The 18,713-nt window shown below is 44.0% G+C and overlaps 4 protein-coding genes across 4 annotated transcripts.

Moving 5' to 3' along the window:
* Positions 1–7,831: 7,831 nt before the first annotated feature.
* nad1 (NADH dehydrogenase subunit 1) lies at positions 7,832–8,090 on the top strand (one part of a trans-spliced gene, as the record gives it). Coding sequence (YP_009241416.1) covers positions 7,832–8,090 — 259 coding nt within the window.
* A 291-nt stretch (positions 8,091–8,381) lies between these two features.
* Positions 8,382–8,936, top strand: rpl5 (ribosomal protein L5). Its single transcript has one exon. It carries the CDS (start codon positions 8,382–8,384, stop codon positions 8,934–8,936), a length of 555 nt encoding a protein of 184 aa, YP_009241421.1.
* A 1-nt stretch (position 8,937) lies between these two features.
* rps14 (ribosomal protein S14) lies at positions 8,938–9,297 on the top strand. Its single transcript has one exon. The coding sequence runs from the start codon at positions 8,938–8,940 to the stop codon at positions 9,295–9,297; it is 360 nt and encodes a 119-aa protein (YP_009241420.1).
* Positions 9,298–10,591: 1,294 nt separating this feature from the next.
* On the top strand, positions 10,592–11,773 carry cob (apocytochrome b). Its single transcript has one exon. The coding sequence runs from the start codon at positions 10,592–10,594 to the stop codon at positions 11,771–11,773; it is 1,182 nt and encodes a 393-aa protein (YP_009241419.1).
* Positions 11,774–18,713: the final 6,940 nt, after the last annotated feature.

Below are 18,713 nucleotides of genomic sequence, written 5' to 3'. Positions count from 1 at the left end.
GCTTCTACTCTCTCTGAGCCCTCCATACAGTGGCACATCACCAGCCTTGCCTTAGTTCTCTTCTCGTTCAATGCTGTCTTTTCAGCGCTGATGGAAGCATGCCAAGGTGAAGTTGACGATCTGTTTAACCTTTTTCCGGATCTTCATCTTGCCCTATGAGCTTATGCAGTGAGTGCCGATGTTAAGGATCCTTTAGTTCTGAGCGAGGGCTTGACCCGTTGAGGAGGACATCTTCTTCCGCATCTCTCTTCTCAGATCGCCCATGATGGGACCCCTTATCTACGTCGTCGAAGAGATGGTCTTGGGACCCCATCTCCCACAGTAGACATAACAATTTGATTATTCCTATTAGATATGAGATAGCTCTTTATAGCCTCTATGGCTACTTCTCTTAAAAGCCTCGGTTGTCACCCCCGTAATCAAAAGACTTATCTTCAATTTCGTAAGGGAGACATCGGCACGACATTGTAGTAATATTATTATATTGAATAAGAATTGTAGTAGGGTATGGGGCGCTAAAGAGACATTACTGACTTGAAGCTCTGACCTCGGCTGTGAAACTAATGTTTTTAAGTTTCTTCCTTAGGATGATAGTTTATATAAATAGACCTATTTGCCGAAACGTAGCTTTCATTCATATATAGAATTCGGAAAATAGTCAGACTAAACGAAAAAGGTAAGGCTTGAACTGGCACTGCTGGAACCCACGTTTAAGGGTCGCTAACAAAAGGTGAAAGGAGGCCCTAGAGGAAGAATCTTTATACGAGTTCGAGGCGTGTAGCTTATAGTTACAGTTAGCCGACTCAATAGAAGAATGAAATAGGTGGGATCAGAGAGGGAAGTGACATCCAACTTGGGAAGCTCGGTACCACTAGTAAGAGGAGTGGCCAAAGGACGAGAATCAAGCATGTCTGCACGAGGCAAGAGATCTAGGGCATATTTCCGCTGACGAAGGATAAGAGTGCGCCCCTGCCGATACACTTCCATACCAAGAAAGTAGTGGAGAAGGCCCAAGTCTTTCATATTTTCATGAGCATGCAAGAACGAAAGAAGAGCAAGTATTCCCTGTTGATCACTACCTGTGAGAAAAAGATCATCGACATATAAAAGAAGGTAGATACTATCCCCAGATGTGTGACGAATGAATAAAAAGGTATCACAGGCACTGCCACGGAATCCCTTTAGAGCACAATATAGTGCTGAAACAAGTGAAAAAAGCTCTGGGAGCTTGCTTCAGTCCATAAAGAGCTTTGTGAAGTCGGCAGACATATCCTGGATGAGCGGTATCCAGAAAACCAGGAGGTTGAGACATATAGACCCCCTCCTCAAGAGTTCCGTGTAAAAAGGCATTACAGACCTCCAGTTGCTTAAGAGCCCAATTATATGTGCAAGCGAGATAATTTATAATACGAATAGTAGTAGGTTTGACAACAAGACGTGAAGGTATCATAAAAGTAAATACCTGCCTGCTGATGGAAGCCTTTCTCCATAAAGTATGCCACTGGAGGGGTCCTTCCCTGCAATGTATGTAGGAGGGTCAGCTTCTACTTACTTCCTTCTAGAAGCGAAGGTTGGCAAGGAAGACCCATTCAGTATACCAATGTTAGCGAATCAGATTCTTCAAAAGAAGAGTCTGCAGGGGCAGCAAATCTAGTTTCCAAATAAGTCAGAATCTTAGCGGAAGCTCTTCCTTTGACAGCTATTCCTATGTCAGCTACTACTTTGTCAGAGGCTAAGTTCCCTCTATCTTCCGGGAAGGGAGTAGAAGAAGAAGTCCTCGTGACTCGGCTACATAAATTCTCACATCATCCGAATAGATTTACATTGTCAATCAAATAGAGAAAGATAGTTTTTTGTACTTACCTTCCTACTAATAATAGATATGGTCGGTGATGCGATCCCCTTTCCTACCTAATCTAAGACTAATCTTAGTTTACAAGAAGTTTTCTTATGAAAGAAAGTGGACGTTTCTTTTTACTCAGTGAATGTTGCCGAATCTCTCGTTCTATAGGAGTAATAAGCGAAAAAGGGGATTCTTTAGGCTACTCCGCGGAAGAGTCAACGCGAAAGAATGGTAGTATTCAACTTTCTATTGTCAATGTTCAAGTTCTTTGTCTTAGCTTATCTTATTCTTCTTGAATTGTCTCGAATTACCTACGGAGTTTGAGGGGTTCACTAGATTTTTGATTCCTTCTCCATTTCTGAGAGCTGGGAAAGGTAAAGATTACTATATTCTTTCTTCCCTCTCTTCTTCCTCCCTGACTTCATACTCGTTCTAACCCAACAAAAAAGGGCAGAGTTCCATTTGGTGGGTGGGTCTAGGGCGAACGAAAGAGATGTGTAGCAGAGGGCAGGTGAGGCATTGTGTCGTCGAAGAGAAAGAAATTGGCTCTTCCATTTCTTAGTAGGAGTGCCCCTATGTTAGCAGGACATTTCGTCCAAGAACAAGGTTTGAGTTAGTGCACTAACTACCTTCTTTTTTCTCGCCTAATGGCTCTATCTCTGAGGTAACCCGGACTAGTAGCAACCGATTCTAGTAAATAAGATATTCTTAAATAGAATTGGTTCTTCTTTCTCTCTCCTTTCTTCTAGAGGAATTGAGTCCTTCATTTCGGTCTAACTTCCTTACTCTACCCCGGTCTCACTCCGACAGCGTACTATCCTAGACCTCTGTCTATCCCGACATTGATAGAAATTCATAGTTCTAGTACTTGCATTGCGGTCCGTCCATTAGTTCGATGATACTACAGCTACTACTGCAACTGCAAGAACAGCTACTGGAAAAAGATTCAACACTATAGTCTCGCCCACAACGAGGAAGTTTGAGATGAATGGGAAAAAGAGAGTCATGGAAATGATAACTAGGAGAGCGGCTGAGGCGATCAGAGAACGAATGGAAGATAAGAGCGTGGGATCAAAGAGAAAAAAATGGGATGAGGAAAGGCAAAGCTATTAATCTACCTCTGAGGTAGAGGTTAAATTTCACCTTCAAGATTTCGATTAATTGAATCTCCCGCCCCTACTTCTACTAAAGCTAGCTCCCCCTTCATCGTCCTTTTTTATTTCTTAGCTGCGACTTCCTCTCTATACACAATTCCTTTTTTGTGGGTTGTGCTGTAATAAGAAAGATCTTGCTATGACCATACCGATTCTCTCAACGCTCTCTCTTTTTTTCGCCAGTTAACTATTTTGATTCTTTTAGTGTGGGCTAAGACTTTTTGCTTTTCTTTCTATTGATTGAGACCTAGCCTCTCTCCTTTGGTTCGTAGCCTTGGGGTTATACACTTTTCCTTAAGGCAGAGGTTTTGCCCCGCTAGGAAAGAATGGAACTTCAGAAACATGTACTCCGTCGAAGGCAAAGAGGTTTCAGCAACCCTAGAGCTAGTTCAACTTGAAGACTGTCTTTTTCTCTATACGGAATTCCTAGGAGTCCACAAAAGAAGGCAGTACCAAATAACCTAGAATAAGGAAGTTTTAGACCCACTCAAGGGAACTAGCAAAGAAGCAAGATGTCCAGTCACCTGGTCTTTAGGATTCTTACGATAGCAGGCGAGACTAAGCAGAAATACAAAGTGTAGGTAATTCTTTATCCACTCTGCCGGATCAATCACATTTGACACCTAAGGAAGGAGAATTAGCGGCATCTCCTTCGAGAAGAGCCCATATTCTCATAGTAATACTATGAGATAGATTAGGAAAGACTTCGTTTTCCTCCAACTCCGGGTCAAGGTTTGCATTTAGCTGAGGTAGAAGTTCGTTAGCAAGTGGAAAGTCAAAAAGGGGGTCATTCTCTTCTAATTGAACTTCCCCCCCATCCTGTACAGGGGCTAAGCTTACTTGAATTCCTTCAAATTCAAGGGTTATAGGAGCCTCCTTTTCTTGAAGAAGAGGTGCATCCCCATTTCCTTCCGCCTTATTTCCATTTCCCCCTTCGGCCTCTCCCTCTTCGAGTCGTCTTCGCTTCTTTTGAGAAGAAGGCTGTTCAAGCATAAGGTCATCGTCCCCTTTCTTTCTTTTGTTTAATTGGCTTCTTCGATAGAGGCTTATGGATAGAATTGAAAGGGCGGTGAGGATTGTTCCTAGAATCATAGGGGAAAGGAATCTCCATTTCGAACTAAACAACCAGCGCGCTTGTTCCTATTTCATTTTCTTCTTCCAAGTCCTTGCACTGAGTTACTTACGGAATCTCAAATCTTGAGGCCGGGCCTCAGATGGATTAGGCGGGGACAGGATTCGAACCGATGACTTAAGTAATTTCTTATTATACGATATCTTCACCATGGATGATAGGATTCCTCCTGGAAGCGAAGGCAGGAGCAAAGCCTATTGATTCACCAGTTTGCTAACCTACTTGTCGGCTACCCGCACTCTGTAACCAGAATAGGGCTCTGGACTTAAAACCACCCGCTTTTAGAAGTCTGGAAGGCGGCGCCTAAACTAGTCGGACTTGCTTGAATCGATAGGCTTACCGGACTTCTCTGTCTATTCAATTGATTTTGTTGCAGACTCTTCCCCACGCCTATTTGTTCCCCCGGCCCTGTAGCTAAAGTCAAGCCTCTTCATTCATTCATGGCAATCGGTCTAGTAAGGAAGAAGTGAGCTCTAGCCTTAGTCTTAGTACGCGCACTCCGACCTATGGCTTTTCGATGATTTCGATCAGACAGAAGCTGAGAGTGGTGCTCTAGCTCCCACTGAGCTCTCCTCATCGGCTAAAACTTCTACTAAGATTGAAAAGAGTGTAGACTTGTCTCCAAGGATGGAAGGATCTTCCACAAAAAGGAAGGTACCTGTCGTTCGTACTCATCGCCAACCAACTACCACTACCTTGGTCACGATTCCAGTTCCTATGGGTCACAAATGACGACACGAACCTGTATGCGTCGTCAAATTACAGTTTCGACCTCGTTTGCCCGGTTTTGATTGTCGGAACCCTTCTTAACCACTTAAGTGACTAGTTTCGCACAAACTCATCCGGAACCTTTGGAAATCGATCCGACCAGTCCCGATAAGTCGTAAATGACGGCTCGAACCTACGGGTTCGGTCAAATTACCATTTTTCCCTCAAAAAGAAAATTTCGAGGTTTCGGGTCGTCACAAAGAACATGATAAGAACAAATGCAGAATCCAAAGAGTGACATGGCAGATGAAGAACAAAATTCCGTTTGGTAATCCTAATTTTTCTTGTTTGCTATTGGGGGTTATAATACATATCACAGTGTGTATATACATACATGTCTTGCATTCATTGGTTTGATGTACACACCGGATGTGACACGGGATGTGGGTAAGTTTTATTTAGGTTAGACTTTGCTGTTTTCAGTCACAAGTTGAAGACAACTGAAGATGGAAACCACCAAAGGATGTGGTGCAGTGGATGAGGCTGCTCCGCCTTTAACCAGAGGTCTCGGTTTCGAGCCATGGGAATGGATAAATCCTTGGTAAGGAGCGCTTCCCCCAAATGGGCCCTACGCGACGCGAATCCGGATTAGTCGGATTCCAATCGGGCTACCTCTGAAGGAAGGTGGCGGCGAGGAAGGGTATTTCGAATCTCGATCAAATAGCGTAGCACGGGACCGCGCCAAGCATAGCGAGTTAGGTATGGGCTTTCTTTCACTACCAGAATCACCATTTGGCAGGGCTACTAGGACTTGGGTCTCTCTCTTGGGCGGGGCATCAAGTACATCTATCTTTAGCGATTAACCAATTTCTAAACGCTGGAGTAGATCCTAAAGAGCTACCACTTCCTCATGAATTTATCTTGAATCGAGATCTTTTGGCTCAACTTTATCCCAGTTTGCCGAGGGAGCAACCCCATTTTTCACCTTGAATTGGTCAAAATATGCGGAATTTCTTACTTTTCGTGGAGGATTAGATCCTGTAACTGGGGGTCTGTGGCTGACTGATATTGCCCATCGCCATTTAGCTATTGCATTTATTTTTCTCGTTGCTGGTCATATGTATAGAACCAATTTCGGGATTGGGCACAGTATGAAAGATCTTTGAAATCCTTGATAGTCTGGAAAGGGAACGCGAATCTAGCCACCACTTTCTTTATTTAAAGAAAAAGAAAGAGGGTGCGGGTCAAATCCGCATCTTTGCGCCCTTTACTTACTTCAAGGGATGGTGCGTCCGATACATGATTGGTTAATGACGATTCTCAACAGCATCTGTAAGATCTCGAGGCTTACTAGACGGAATTCGATCAAAAATGAAAACTTTGGATATTTTTCTTAGAAGGAGATGAACTACCTATAGATTTGTATGTAAGTGCACGATAGGAATTAAGAGAAAGCTGGCATCCAATCAAGAAAGAATCACTTCGGACAATTAGACTAAGCTTCCCCCTTCTCTCTCTTCTTTAGCTAATGATGAAGCAAATCCCTAAAGTCAAAGTAGTCCATGAAAGCATCTATTTTTTCCGTTCAAGAAATTGCTTATGTAAAGATGGGGTGAGTCTCTTATAAGATCTTCCTTTCTTCTCTTTTCTTCTATTAGTTAGCTTGGATTGAGAAAGCTCCGCCCAATAGCGCTTAGCCATGTGTGTGTAGACCGAAATGGTCTCGCGAAGCCGGTCAACGGTAGCCTAAGAGCAAGTCAAAACTACGAGAAGGGCGCGAGAAGTTTTCTGAAGGTAGAGAGAGATTTTAAAATCAGACTTCAAGTTGGTGTAACGCGTCTTAAGAAGGCAGAGACCGCCCCAGGCTTCGCCCTAATTCCCATCTAAGGTTGAATAAGATTAGATTAGTCTCGCTAAATTCGTTCTCGAATGATTCATCGATGGAATTAGGCCTAGGTCTATGAAAATTTCTTGTGATTCCCCTTCTTTCTTCGACGAAGGCATACACGCATCGATAGGGAACCCAAAGAAGAGCTAGAAAAAGGAAAGCGGCACCTTAACTTAATAGCTCCATTTCTTGTTCCTGAGCGGAAGGTACGCTCAGCCCCTGATACATTGCTATTTCTTAATCCTTGCGGCCAGGAATAATGAGTCGGTTGGCTGTTAGAGTATAGCCTCTCTCGGGGTTAGCGATAAGAGTACACCGGCCCGTGTGGTAGCGGGCGAACTAAGGATTTCGTGCTTGCAAGGAAGCGTGCAAGTGGGTGAACGCATCACCAGCCAAGCTAGTCACTTGGAACATAGGGGTATTCAATCCCCGAGCTTCTGGGCCTTGAGAACCGACTTCGGATTTGCTCCTTAGATAGTGAGTAGCAAAGAAGGGTAGGGTTTAAAGTTTAGGGTTTTCACTTCCACGTCCCAGCTCGTCGAAGCTACCGCGTATCGATTGAAATTTCCCTCCTCAGCCGGAGGCGGAACCGGCTCCCCCTGAACCATCCTCGGAAGAGTAAGAAAGGAGAAGGGAAGGGGAGTTTCTCGCCTCCAAAGAGTATAAAGAAGCGGAGTGTCACCCCAACAAACTAGACGCACGCATCAAGGCGTTCTGCCAACGAGCGAAGGCGATCGCTCAAGAAAGGGGATTCAGCCCCGGCAAATGCGATGCAGTGAAAGACGCTGCGGACTATGTGGCCGGTGACGTAAAAGATATGCCGGCAGCTAGCCAACTCCGCTTTCTAACGAGGTTAAGGCGTGACCTAGAAAACGGAAACAGCGAGACCTGGGGTCTCATCGAACGAGAAGTTCGAAGATGGAGACCAGGTTCGGCACGAAATCATAAAGGTTTGAGGACCCGTTGGTCAAAGGAAAGGGAAGGTCCTGCTTCCGGGACGGAGCCGTATGACGCGAGAGTGTCACGTACGGTTCCTTTGAGAAGGGTGTGATACCACCACCTATCAGGCCCGACGAGCGGTCCACGGAGCTGCATCCCTACTCACCTGGTCTATGCACATCGCTCTCTCCAGGAGGTTGGCCGCCTATCCTAGATCTTCCCATTTCCAAGAAGATCCCGGGCTCGATCTGGTTTAGTATCAAGGTGATTCTTTTTCTGTTCCTATATATATGGGTCCGTGCAGCATTTCCACGATATCGTTATGATCAATTAATGGGACTTGGCCGGAAAGTGTTCTTGCCTCTATCATTAGCTCGGGTAGTCCCCGTTTCTGGTGTTTTAGTCACCTTTCAATGGCTCCCTTAATTATGTGCGAGGAATTGCCCTATTGAGTAATGGGAAGCGGGCTAGTCCCCGAAAATGCCCCGCCCGTAAGTTCCTTTGTCGTTGGGGAAAAAAAAATCTCTTTTTATTTTTAGATTCGAAATTCTTCGTTTTTTTCTCCCAATTTCCCACTCTTTCTGTGAGGCAAAACCTCACCACACTACACTACACTTCGACACAAGAGAAGAGGACCGGGCGCTTTGTATCTTCGGGATAGGAGTTGGCGGTCTTCTTTAAGAGAACTTCAATCTAATACTCATTATGGATCAACTCATGTTTCCACTCTATTTTCATTACGAAAATCTCTCACGTCAGGATCTGTTGCTCAAACCGAATCACGCCAACGTTATGGAAGTTCCTGGATCGTGTAAAATAATAGTAGTACCAAAGACAGCACCTTCTATCAAAAATGGAAAATTGGCTATGGAGATTCCGTGCGGTCAGAAATTAATACAGACACAAAGGGCTTCAACAGGAAAGTCGTTTCGATCCAATCCATTCTTGGGGTCAAATAAAGACAAAAAAGGATATGTCAGTGACCTAGCACGACAAAGCACTCTCCGAGGGCATGGAATGTCTAATTTTTTGGTCAGAATATCCACAGTAATGTCTCTGTTAGATTCTCCGGTCGAAATAAGGGAAAGGTCAATTCTATTCTCGATGGAAACGGAATTTTGCGAATTCTCCCCCGAACTGGAAGATCATTTCGAGATCTTCGAACATATTCGAGGGTTCAATGTTACTATTGTAACTTCGGCCAACACACAAGATGAGACTTTACCACCGTGGAGCGGCTTTTTGCAAAAAGATGAGGGGGAAACTCAGTAAGATGTCGGAGAAGCGAAATATACGAGATCACAAACGTAGATTGCTCGCGGCTAAATATGAATTGAGACGAAAGCTTTATAAAGCCCTTTGTAAAGATCCCGATCTTCCTAGTGATATGCGGGACAAACATCGTTATAAGTTGTCCAAGTTGCCAAGAAAGAGTTCCTTTGCACGAGTAAGAAACCGATGTATTTACACGGGTCGCCCTCGTTCTGTATATGAGAAAAATTTCTCGTATCCTTTTTCGTGGATTAGCATCTCGAGGTCCTTTGATGGGCATAAAGAAATCGTCTTGGTAGCAACCACCAAACCAATAGAACAAGGGTTAGCTCCGCAGCAGGTCTACAAGCAAGGTAAGTAGGTCCATTACCAGCCGGCTCCGGACCGAAAAGACCTAACGGACTAATCCCTTATCTAGGATCGTAGATGCTAACGGGGCGGGAATCGAAGTGGGGGACCCCTCTACCGCCTGTGTCTATCTCCTGTCAAGTATGCTCCCCAGACATAGACTACGTACAGGGTAGTACTCTTGGAAAGATAGAATATCACCGCGTGAACATAACATTACATTAAGTTACGAATGTAACTCCCGAAGGATCGACCACTATTCTAAATATAGTAAGGCGGAGAACTGTTGTTCAGTGGAGCGCCGGAGTGCGGAGGTTGTTCCCATCATTGAAGTCAGGGTGTGGGACTGAGCCTTCCGAATGAGAAAGAAGAAAAGTGCTTAGTTTCGTTGGAAAAACCAACGCAAATATCATATTGACTTTCTCTCGCCCTACTTCTAAAGATAGATAGAAAAGGTTGGAGAGAATGACTTTCTGAAATTCTCTCCTTTCTAAAGCTGCGCAAGGCGGCCCCCCCAGAACAAAGCCCCACCCCTCTTTTCCCCCCTTTAATGAAGGACCCTCGCCTCGCTTCCTATTCATTTGTGGGTCTGGACCCGAGGGCCTTTTTTTTTCAAGAGGTGATTTCGAGAATCAACCAACGGAAAAATCCGTAGCCCAGGTGACTCACAGCCTCCCTCTCGCCCAAATAAATGAAATGGGATGAATCAAATCAATAAGCTTTTTGATTGATTCAGGGCGCAGCGAAGCCAAATTAAATCAAGGCAAGGGGGCTTACTTTTCCTGAGGCTGATTCATCCTATTCAAATTTAGCTATGCTAATGGAAGAGGAAAAGTTTTCAGATGAGATGGACCCCCAAGAGATGAGCGAGAACCCCCAATTGCTTAGGGGTCGCACTCTGTCCCGCTTGGTGGACGAAATCTTCTCTCCTTTTAGAATTCTTTCTCCCACACACCTTTTTTGCCCTCTTTCACCGAGGAGGAAAGAATAATCTTCCAAGCGGACAGAGACAAAAATTTCCATTAGATTCATTCCTAAGCTTGCTTTGTTGCAGCAAGATGATCAGTCCGAGAGTGCTGGAGAGAAGAGAAAGCGGTAAAAACCTCTCTTATTCGGTCACCGAGAAGTCGGACGACTCTTCAGTAACCCAGGGTGATCCGACCCCTTCGACGCTTTTTTCGCTGTATACCCCCTCCATCCTTCGGAAGTGGAAGAAAGGGTACTCTAATTTGAATACATAGTAGGGCCCCAGAACGCTAAAAGGTGGGGGAACTAGAGTTGTCACGATAGAAAAGATAAATAAATAAATGACTATAAGGAACCAACGACTCTCTCTTCTTAAACAACCTATATCCTCCACACTTAATCAGCATTTGATAGATTATCCAACCCCGAGCAATCTTAGTTATTGGTGGGGGTTCGGTTCGTTAGCTGGTATTTGTTTAGTCATTCAGATAGTGACTGGCGTTTTTTTAGCTATGCATTACACACCTCATGTGGATCTAGCTTTCAACAGCGTAGAACACATTATGAGAGATGTTGAAGGGGGCTGGTTGCTCCGTTATATGCATGCTAATGGGGCAAGTATGTTTTTCATTGTGGTTCACCTTCATATTTTTCGTGGTCTATATCATGCCAGTTATAGCAGTCCTAGGGAATTTGTTCGGTGTCTCGGAGTTGTAATCTTCCTATTAATGATTGTGACAGCTTTTATAGGATATGTACTACCTTGGGGTCAGATGAGCTTTTGGGGAGCTACAGTAATTACAAGCTTAGCTAGCGCCATACCTGTAGTAGGAGATACCATAGTGACTTGGCTTTGGGGTGGGTTCTCCGTGGACAATGCCACCTTAAATCGTTTTTTTAGTCTTCATCATTTACTCCCCTTTATTTTAGTAGGCGCCAGTCTTCTTCATCTGGCCGCATTGCATCAATATGGATCCAATAATCCATTGGGTGTACATTCAGAGATGGATAAAATTGCTTCTTACCCTTATTTTTATGTAAAGGATCTAGTAGGTTGGGTAGCTTTTGCTATCTTTTTTTCCATTTGGATTTTTTATGCTCCTAATGTTTTGGGGCATCCCGACAATTATATACCTGCTAATCCGATGTCCACCCCGCCTCATATTGTGCCAGAATGGTATTTCCTACCGATCCATGCCATTCTTCGTAGTATACCTGACAAAGCGGGAGGTGTAGCCGCAATAGCACCAGTTTTTATATGTCTGTTGGCTTTACCCTTTTTTAAAAGTATGTATGTACGTAGTTCAAGTTTTCGCCCGATTCACCAAGGAATATTTTGGTTGCTTTTGGCGGATTGCTTACTACTAGGTTGGATCGGATGTCAACCTGTGGAGGCACCCTTTGTTACTATTGGACAAATTTCTCCTTTAGTTTTCTTCTTGTTCTTTGCCATAACGCCCATTCTGGGACGAGTTGGAAGAGGAATTCCTAATTCTTACACGGATGAGACTGATCACACCTGATTAGTGAGAAATTCTGACACCAATCATTTACGAGTGAGTATTACACCAAGAATTTACAAGCGGATCGAGGAATGAAGGGAGAGGAATTAGAATAGAAAGAAAGAGACGGATTTCGAATTAGAGTAAGGGCACGCTAAGACATTCCTTTTCGTGCTTTCGATCTGCTTACTTATTATAAAGATAAAAAAAATAATAGATAGGCGGAAAGGCTTTACACAAGACCACAGAGCGAGAGAGAGAGCCTTCGCTTACCTGCTTAACCGTACCCTCCTATCGTACCTATATAGCCTTTCCTTCAGTTATATCCAGTTTCAGTTCTGCTTCCAACTACCGATGGGAGAAGGCTTGGACGTATAGCAAGATTAAATAAGAGGTATTGCATACGGGAATGATATATTAAATGAAAGGTTGGAAACAGAGCTGGAGATGAGCGCTAGCCAGAACGAAATGGACATATGAGCGATCGATTACGAGAGCTCGACCGATCAGACCGGGAAGAAGAGAAAGAAAGGTCAATCTCCGAAAGGCCTTCGCAGAGCTGAGCTTTAGGGGGGAATACTTTTTGTGGTCTTGCACATGGAAAAGTCAAGTATTCTACGCAGGCTTGATTTACCGGAATTTTTGCTTCAAAGAATGCTTTCAAGCTAGGAATTAAAGCACGGATAGCTTTATTTGACAATTAGCTGGAAGTCGGGTATGCCTATTCAACATAAACTAAGGCGCTGGGTAGATCGTAGATTGCCGGGTATGAATTCGATTCTAAGTCGGAGAATGCCCATGAATAGGGTCTTATTACAGAATCCGCTGTTTTGAAAGTAGCCCTAGACAGATCATTGCTAAGAGGAGAGCAGGGAATTTCTTGCTAATCAGGTGCTATCATCGTATTATAATGATTATTCCGACGTCAGAGCAGACGGGACTACCAATCCCAGAGTGAATTAACCTTGTCTGCACTACCACCTTAGTTTACTAGACCTTGGGGAATTGGCTAGTTACCTTCACTCCGCGTGGCAGCCTACCTACGTTTTGTCTTTTTCCTACGAGACCTTATAGTTTCCCAGCCTTTCTCCGCCTACATGCCCCCCGAAATCAGATTGGCTTTTTTCTTGAGGAAGGCCCATCCGCTTTTGTTTTCGAATAAGACTAAGGCGTGAGCGAGGGTCTCTTTGTGGTGGTCTTTCACCATCTTCCTTTTGATTGGCCTATATCTTGGAATCCGGTCTTTCGCTATTCCCACAGTCCCTTAGTCCCGTACCGGCTGTCGGTCTATCTCATATTCGCAGAAGAAGGAACTTGCTTAATGCCGGAAGTGTAATTAAGTAGGCGGCTGGTCGTAGAATAGTCTTTTCAGTAAGTGCTGTTGCAGTTGTAGAACCATTGGCCATTGATTCTTCCTCGCAAACCTTTCATCCCCGCTGTCTAGCTCTCTCGTAGTCCAAAGCTAATTCAATCGTATCCGCCTTTGAGGAAAAGACCGAATCAGTCTTTGAGCCATCCTAATAAATCCTCGTAGGTAATGCTCTTGGTCTGCCTTCAATCAGTTTCTCAGCCTAAGGCTTCGCTCTATTACCTGTGTTGTAAGCTTTCCAGTCTTTGAAGTAAGGTTCAATGCTAGGAAAAATGCTTTTGCTTCGCGGGTCTATCACCCCAATTGGTTTAGTTAGGAAATTTTTTATATGAGTATGCCCCTATCCCGTAAGCCTTCCATCGTTGCAAGCCCCTTCCATTCGGCCCAAGCTTTCTTTCGATTACGTCTGCTTCCGATTCTGTTATTCCGTTAGCCTTAGTTAGTCGTTTAGTCAAAGCCGTACGTATGCCCCTTTCGAATCGTTCTATCATTCGAAGTAGGAGCTGGGGTTGCGGGCAGAGAACTATTGGTATAGCGAGTTCATGTGCTTGCAGTTGGGTTACTACCATCCCCCTAACCATTAGTATCACACTCTGTGAAGTGTCTCTCTGGTATTGGGATAACTTCAAGCCCCTTAGCTCGCTTGTATCGGGGGGAGCTTACTTCACTTGTTTTCTTTAAGTCACTTGCCAGGAGGGAAAGCAGCAGATAAAGAGCACCATCACCTTACTTAACAAAGGGCTTATGCGAAAGAGAGCACCGCTTCCCCGAGAAGATAATCCGCTTTCCTAAAATCCCTACTTTATTGCTCTAGCTCTTGACTCATATGGCACTGAAATTGGATAGGTTCACGCTTAGGCCTGGTTATGGAAACTCTTTAAGCATAGTAAATTTTGCCTTTTCCATAGGAAACTCCAACTTAAACAGGAACTGGCCTGGAACTATATGTAAGGGCACTCTCATCCACTGGCTGCAAGGAAACAACTGGATTGGCTTTTCTAACTCTCTTTAAAAGAGACTGCTTTCAAATTCACTTGCCCTAGAACCTGCTTTTTATTGATATTGATCTAGAATCAGCTATTCCTAGTTTTTTTTATTATTCCTAGCCAGAGAAATTAAACTAATCTCGAGATCCAGAAACCTATCTATACGCCTAGCCTTAAGCAAAAGAAATCTCGTTAGCCCTACCATAGAAACTATTACCTCGACTTGGATTGAAAGGAAGAACTTAGGACTTTGGGACTTACCCTAGGACGTAAACCCCTAGCATTCCAATTGAAACTCAAGGAGATGGAACTAAACAGGCTTAGGCCCTTTTCCTCTTTCAAGGGGACTAGAGGGAATGCAACTACTGAGACAGCAACTCAAACAAAATCCCGAGAGAAAATAAAAGATTAGTGAGGTAAGGTCTATAGACTGTAAGGCAGAAGGCTTGAAAGGAAGAGCACTCCTACTTACTTTTGGGAGAAATCCTAGACACCTTAGACACCGGATCCTCGGTAGGACTCTTATTTGATAGGCATTAGTGGATTTGAGGGTTTGGGGTTTCACTCGCAGACCCAGCCCTGCTGCTTCCATAAGTCTCCTATCCTAAGTTTCTTTCTTTGCATGAATCAAGTTCTTCGACAGGACCATCCCGACCGAGGGCTAATCATAGATCTACTATGGTCTTTTTTTTTATTCTTTTATCTTATTTCCGGTTAAAAGCCTTTTCTGGAAGCATTATGTTGAGTCACTCCAAGAGTAGAATCAGCAGCTCACCTCACGTTTTAGGAACCAAATGAGGAATCACACGTAGACGGACCTGAGCATTCTCCTGCTCTACGGACCCCTCTGGAGCTAGAGTTGGGGCTGCTTGACGCTCTTCTCCTTTCGAGTGAATTGAATTACTTCGGCTCGGATGCCTTTGATCAAATGGAAGGATGGATGCCTGCCTTTAGCGACTTCGTTCGGTCATTCCTTCTTTACTTGTTCGCTATGGCTTGAGAGTTAATCGCACGAGAGAGTAAGTAAGAGATTGAAAAGAGGATCATTGGACCTCGCTCTCGGGCCCAGAGGCAGAGCAAAGAAAGCCTTAGATCTTTGCTTGTTTCGTGGTATGGACCAAAGCAAAGGTTCTGCTGCTATCGACACCTACCCAATTAACCAAAAGTATAATCGATCGAGACCGAAGCTTCTGCAATTGTGGAATTCCGTTCAAATAGAAAGCTTTTTGGCCAGTTCAAGGTCAGTCGTGAGCTGTAGGAAAAGATAGTAGCGAACCAGAAGAAATTCCCGTAGTTGCATAAGGGGGACGTTGAAAACATTCCAGCAGATAGTATGTAATACTCTTATCAAAACGAGCACTATACTCTTTCTTAGTTTAGGGCAGAAACATACTCAAGGAACGCAAAGCTAACCCTAAAAATGGAATATTACCTCAGCTCAAAGGTTGTTTACTCAGATATTTCTTATCAAAGCGAGGGATTCGTTTCAGGCGAAATCAAATCAGAAGCAATTTCCGCTCTACCATTAATTGTTGCTATTTCCGCACCCCTGTCCGGTGGTTTGAGAAAGAAAGTCGAGACATTCAGAAAGAGAGTTATGGCATTTCTAGCATTGAAAATCCCTATTCTTATTGAATAGTTCAAATAACTAGTTGAATATACCTATTCTTTTCAAGAATAGCCTCCCCTTATCGAAAAGAAGGGTCCGAAGAAGACAGAACTGGCCATCCTTCTCATCCCCCTAAGGAAGTAGAGCGCGGTGAAAGAATTCCGTCGTTCAGTCGAAGGGGTTCAATGAAGGCTGCTGTTGAGGTTTTTATTCCAACTAGCGAGGAAAGGCCTCTATGAGTGTATAAGGCAGGATTCTAGTGGTTCGGTTCGTGTGGATGCTAACGTAGATAAAGGTCGAGCTAAGTAGAGAGTCCAGTTGCTTCCAATAGCTTCCGTCAAGCTAGTAAAATAAAAAGAATCCATTTCTTATTTCGTTTTTTAGTTTGCCTTGCTTTAGCGTTCAATGTGAAAAATGAAGTAAGTATGAGCCTGGTCCTTTCGAACCCGCTACGCCCCTGGGATATCCGTAAAATAATCTTTCAATCCTATTAGTAAACTATTAGCGTACCAAAGCTCAAGCGAGCCAGTTACACGGCCACTTCTTCCTCTATTCGATTTTTCTTCTTCCCAGGCCCGGGTAGCTTTGGCTCTTGTTGAAGCATTGCCGGAAGCTTCACTCTGTGTAAAGTAAGGACTTAGCTTTTACGGGGAAATCCCCGAATGGGGACCTTAGGAGCTTTGTTCAGTACTGACCTTTTCTAGACCGGTCAAATCAGATCCCTGCGTAGAAGTTAAGTTTCAAAGCGCTAATAATCTCCAAATATGTTGTTTCGTATTTGATTCGGGCAACTCCCGTCCCATCTTTTCACGAATAAACTGATTCTCTGCTTGCTTTTGGGGATACTAGATGAAGCCTCTGCTTGGCCCTTTACTGGCAGTCCTTTGTAATGCCCGAACCCGGGCTACTACCGATTCTAAATTCTACGGGTAACCCTTCCCATGACTACTTCTTGTCGTAAGATAGTTCGCTTACCCGATTGGCTGGGGCTTAGACAAGACTTAAAAATAATCACTAAAGGCCTGGTGAAGCTCCACCTTTCTCTCCAATTCCATCCGCTGTCTCTCTTCTCGCTACCATGTTGATAAAGAAAATTCGTATTTGAGAGAATCGTAAACAGAGGATTTTGTACAGCGCGGTGGCACCATCTATCCATAAGGAAGAGGTGTACATCCTTTAACAGTAGACTAGTTCCATAGTATAGTCAGTCACTCATGAATTCCTTCTCGAATCACTACTGGAATATAGCAACTAGAAAGAAAAGCTTGAAGCAAGTGGAAATGCGTCAAGGGCATTTCTTTCTCAATGGCAGTAGGAAAGCCTACTTGAGTAGTGCGTTGGATCTACACTTGGACAGCTTCATCGAGACTTCACATACGTAGATTGCCATGTTTATATCCGAACGAAAACACCTTACTGATGTTTTTGTTTCCAGACTGAAATCTTTAACTATAAGAAGAGAATCGATTAAAGCCAGATTACCGCCTATGGTACACTAAGAATTTAATACTCAATGAGAAAAGGTGTTAACTAAATAGAAAAATCCCGATTTCGATCATCTTTGACGCCTCCTCCGTGCCGAGATTCAGTCGCACCATATCTGGTTCTTGGTAATGCCATCTGTCCTTTTGCACCTCATCCGCCGTCTCCAATAAAATGAAAACTTGTCTAAAGACTAGATGCTGTAGGGTACGTCTTAAAAGTGCTCCTCCACTACGTCGTGCCTTACGTCAAGAGGTGGTCGTGGCTTCGCTCCTGCGACCGAACCGAATCTGTGTAATCAAGTTTCATGCTCGAGCTCTAGGAGAATGGTGATCCCGTGGAAAAGGAAAATCGACAAGGAAGATATGAAGTCAACGGCAAAATTACTCTTCATTCGTTGTATGGACCTCAACTGGCTCTACCTGAGAACATAACGAAAAAAATTTATATATATATAAGATGATCCGTGATTTCACGACACTCTGAAGAATCATGACAGATTTGTTCGGGAGGAAAAAAAGAAGGATTCGAGGTTGGTTGAGATGCTCCTTCTGTGGCTGATAATGGGGAGCGGCAGCTGGACAGATCGATTTGGATATGGAGGTCTTATCCGGTCGATGGACGTCTCATTTGATCCTGGTTTTGTCAATGATGGAGATTCAGAGATAGGGACAGGTACTAGGGGGGAAAACAAGTGGAGTTATTGCTTTCAAGGTTCTTACGCATTGGAACAAATGAAGTTAAGTTTTTCAAAAGACCTTAGCTAAAGATGGAGAGTTCGGGTCCGCTTCCCCTTACTAATGGAAATGATGAACGGATAGACTCCGTAGCCCTGGGATCAATAAGGGGGAACAAAGAGATTGAGTAGTTGGTGGGACCGATGAAATAGGAAAGATGGCTGACACCGAAACGAGGGAACTATTTGGTGCCCTTTCGCCTTCTATAGCAATTCCTTGCATTTGACCTGAAGAAATATGGGATTGATTGACTGAATGAGATGGTATCCACTTCACCAGTTGGTGTTCTTTGGCGAAGGGAAACTACGAATCGGATCAGAAGTAGCTCATTAGCTACTAGGTTCAGAGGGCTAAAGAGAAGGTGTGGATTGCCTTTTCTTTTTTCAGGGGATGGGGATCATTGGATTGATTGGCTCTTTTATCCCCGAGGTTTTATGGCAAGTTCGAGCCTAGCTCCCAGGCATTGGATATGGAAATGCAGGAGAGGTGGTCGAATTAGATTGGTGGTTCGTGATTGGGCCCGGGATCGGGGGATTGGGGGTGAGAGCGTTAGAGCCAGCCTCTTTGTTTCGATCGGAAAGAAGACTTGGAGACATTGAAAGATATGGCTTAAATCAACAGCCGATCTGCGACAGCAGAGATAAAAGTTTAAATGAAATTCTAAAAGTTCAGGTGATTTGCAAACATTCCACCTCAAGTCAATCAATAGTAAGCTGAGACGGCACGGGTCTTTCTTTTAGGTCTTTCCTTACCAGCAAATAAGGGAATTCAAGATCGG

This window comes from Nicotiana sylvestris, mitochondrion (assembly GCF_000393655.2).
Source record: "Nicotiana sylvestris cultivar TW 137 mitochondrion, complete genome".
Taxonomy (NCBI): Eukaryota; Viridiplantae; Streptophyta; class Magnoliopsida; order Solanales; family Solanaceae; genus Nicotiana; species Nicotiana sylvestris.
The sequence above is the reverse complement of the archived record's forward strand: the minus strand, read 5'-3'. Positions and strand labels throughout refer to the sequence as shown.